The 2500-nt window shown below is 38.5% G+C and overlaps 1 protein-coding gene across 1 annotated transcript in view; it reads right to left on the reverse strand.

Annotated features, from left to right (window-relative positions):
* LOC138007896 (sperm-tail PG-rich repeat-containing protein 2-like) overlaps nt 1–2500 on the reverse strand; it is an 18600-nt gene that overhangs the window by 8007 nt on the left and 8093 nt on the right. The window contains exons 7-9 of the mRNA XM_068855021.1: nt 1703–1741; nt 755–799; nt 447–563 (exon numbers count right to left, since the gene is read on the reverse strand). Of these exons, the coding sequence (XP_068711122.1) occupies nt 447–563; nt 755–799; nt 1703–1741 (201 nt within the window). The remainder of the gene's footprint in view (nt 1–446; nt 564–754; nt 800–1702; nt 1742–2500) is intronic.

Genomic DNA, 2500 nt, shown 5'->3' on the forward strand with positions numbered 1-2500 from the left:
ATAACCCAAACCAATTTTACTGTAACATACATGTATGAGTTGCTAAACATCTGGGCCCAGTTGTTCAAACGATGGACAGCGCTATCCACCAGATAAATCACTAACCAGTGGATAAGTCATAGCAAAACCAATTACACTATCCAATGGATAGTAACTTATCCGGTGGATAGCATTATCCACCTTTTGAACAACTGGGGCCAGAGGTCTAAGGTGACCATTAGTGAAAGATTTGAGTTTTTTCTGCTGTCTGTATTTTGGCTAGCCTCCCACACAGTTGTTTTTGGTGAAACACACCTCCCCTAACAAAATTGTTTTGGCCTAATTCCTGCTCAAAATCCCTGAATATTTTTATAATTATTATAGCTTCCAATCATGCACAGTAAAAATTAAGAATTTATTGAGAACAGTGTCATCAAGCTTCAAATAATATGAGCACTTCTGCTTACCCTAGACTGGGTACCAAACGGAGGGTGAACAATTAGCTCATCCATTTGACTGATGGGAACTGGAGCTTGGGCTGAAAACTGACTCTTGATTTCATACCTTCCGGGGCCTGGGACAGCCTGTTTTAGAAACATATTGAAAGCTATTTAAAATAGACATTAATGTCACCGTAATAACAAGAAACAGTAGGCCTGCAGTTGTAGTTTCAGATATGGTTTTTGTTGATTTTGTGATGGTCCTAACATTTGGACCTTTACTTGAAGCAAAATCAGTATAATAGTGAAAATGTGGCTTGAAGTGTTGACTGTACCTTTTTCTCCTCTTGGGCCGCTATAGCCTCATGATATCGGGGGAGCTAAAGATACAACACATGACAACAATAAAATGAGACTTGTGGTGTTACGAATTCCAGGAAATTCACCTGAGCACTAAGTCCTACATGTAGTTATGGCAAATAGGCCCACACAAGAATAAAAAAAAGTACAATACAAATTACAGCCGAGGGTAGATATTTTTTGCTCTATACCAACAAGGAGCAGGAGAGGTTGATATCTTAAAACAAGTCCACAATGATACTGAGTTCATTGCAAGGATTAACCCCACGTTTTCCTGAAGCACTCTTTTAGAAGGTGGCTCTGAATCTCCTCAAGAGAATTTTTTTTTACTTTGCAGAATGTTTTATCTTTAATAGCTTGGTAATCATTTTCCAGCAATAAAAATTAGGGGTCACCCAGTTCGTTTTTGAGATTATTGTTTTATAATATTAAATACAAAATAAAGGGTGTTTTTAGATGGCTCTTTTGTTACCATGCTAACTTAAATGTAGAACATCAAGTCAGTGAGTGCAACTAATTATGCAATTATTCATGTTTCATATGTTACCACATGGTAACTTTGCCGTTACATTCAGTTGGGAAGATTCAATCCTTCCAAATACTACAGTTTGTTGAAAGTCTTAAAACCAGTTTGAGCCTCCTTAATAAACTATTAAGCAAACTGAGTTTCATTATTGTCCTTAATCATGGATTCACATCACTGACTGCCCGACAGCCTGACTTAAACCAAGAAGATCAGCCTGTACAAATGTATTTGGACTTTTACATGAATCAAGTAAATGAATGGATTTGGTGAGATCTGTTCACTACTCCAGGTCTGCCTTTTAACTACAGTATGACAAGTTTGTAAGAAATTTCATGATCAAGAATTCATCACCAATAGTAAGTTCTGGAAATATCAACAGTTTTGGAAATAATCTTACATTAGAATCAAAGGGTTGCTTTCTGTTCTCTTCAATAACCTAAAAAATGAAAAAGAAACAATTATTATTATTTTATTATTTAAATCAATTTTGAAAGTGAATAATGGTCCATCTCTGATACATAGGCCTCTAGATGAATGTGAGATTGACGTTGAGCTTGAAAAAAATCAAAATCTATTATTTTGCTTTTCTTGTGTAAATCATGCTGTCTCAATGCTAATTCACTTGTCTTTAAAAGAAAAGCAGAGGAATTCAGATTGATCAGAACAAGGTCAAGTTCAGCCACACTTTCACTCAAATGCATGATCTGACTGAGCAACTAGGAACTACTGCTGAATGGAGGTTGGGTGCCAGGGATGAGGTTCACATGCTTCCACTGGAGCAAGGCCAGTCAGTATGTATAACAGGCACTTGACACATGAGTGACAATCCCTGCAACCCAGCCATTGGCCCCTAACCCCATGAATACACATCCACCTGTCTGACCAATCTCATCCCCAGAGTCCGCTTTTCTTTTGGTCAGCACCAAGAACACGGATTCTGACCACTTTCAATCTACAGTTGTATGCGCAGTCGTAGTAAAGGTCCATTTTTGTAACCATTGACAACCACTGTTGGTTTAAATTTCTGAGTGTGCGTAGACGATCCAGAAGTCCGTGATTTGCGGACTTCCTGCCTTGGAAGCGGCCAGAGTCTGTGTTCTTGGTGCTGACCAAAAGCGGACTCTGGGGACAAGATTGCTGTCCTACAGACAAGTACTAGAAATATGGATGGCCAAGCAGCACTGTGTGGAGTGGC

The sequence above is a fragment of the Montipora foliosa genome, chromosome 6 (genome assembly GCF_036669935.1).
Source record: "Montipora foliosa isolate CH-2021 chromosome 6, ASM3666993v2, whole genome shotgun sequence".
Lineage (NCBI taxonomy): Eukaryota > Metazoa > Cnidaria > Anthozoa > Scleractinia > Acroporidae > Montipora > Montipora foliosa.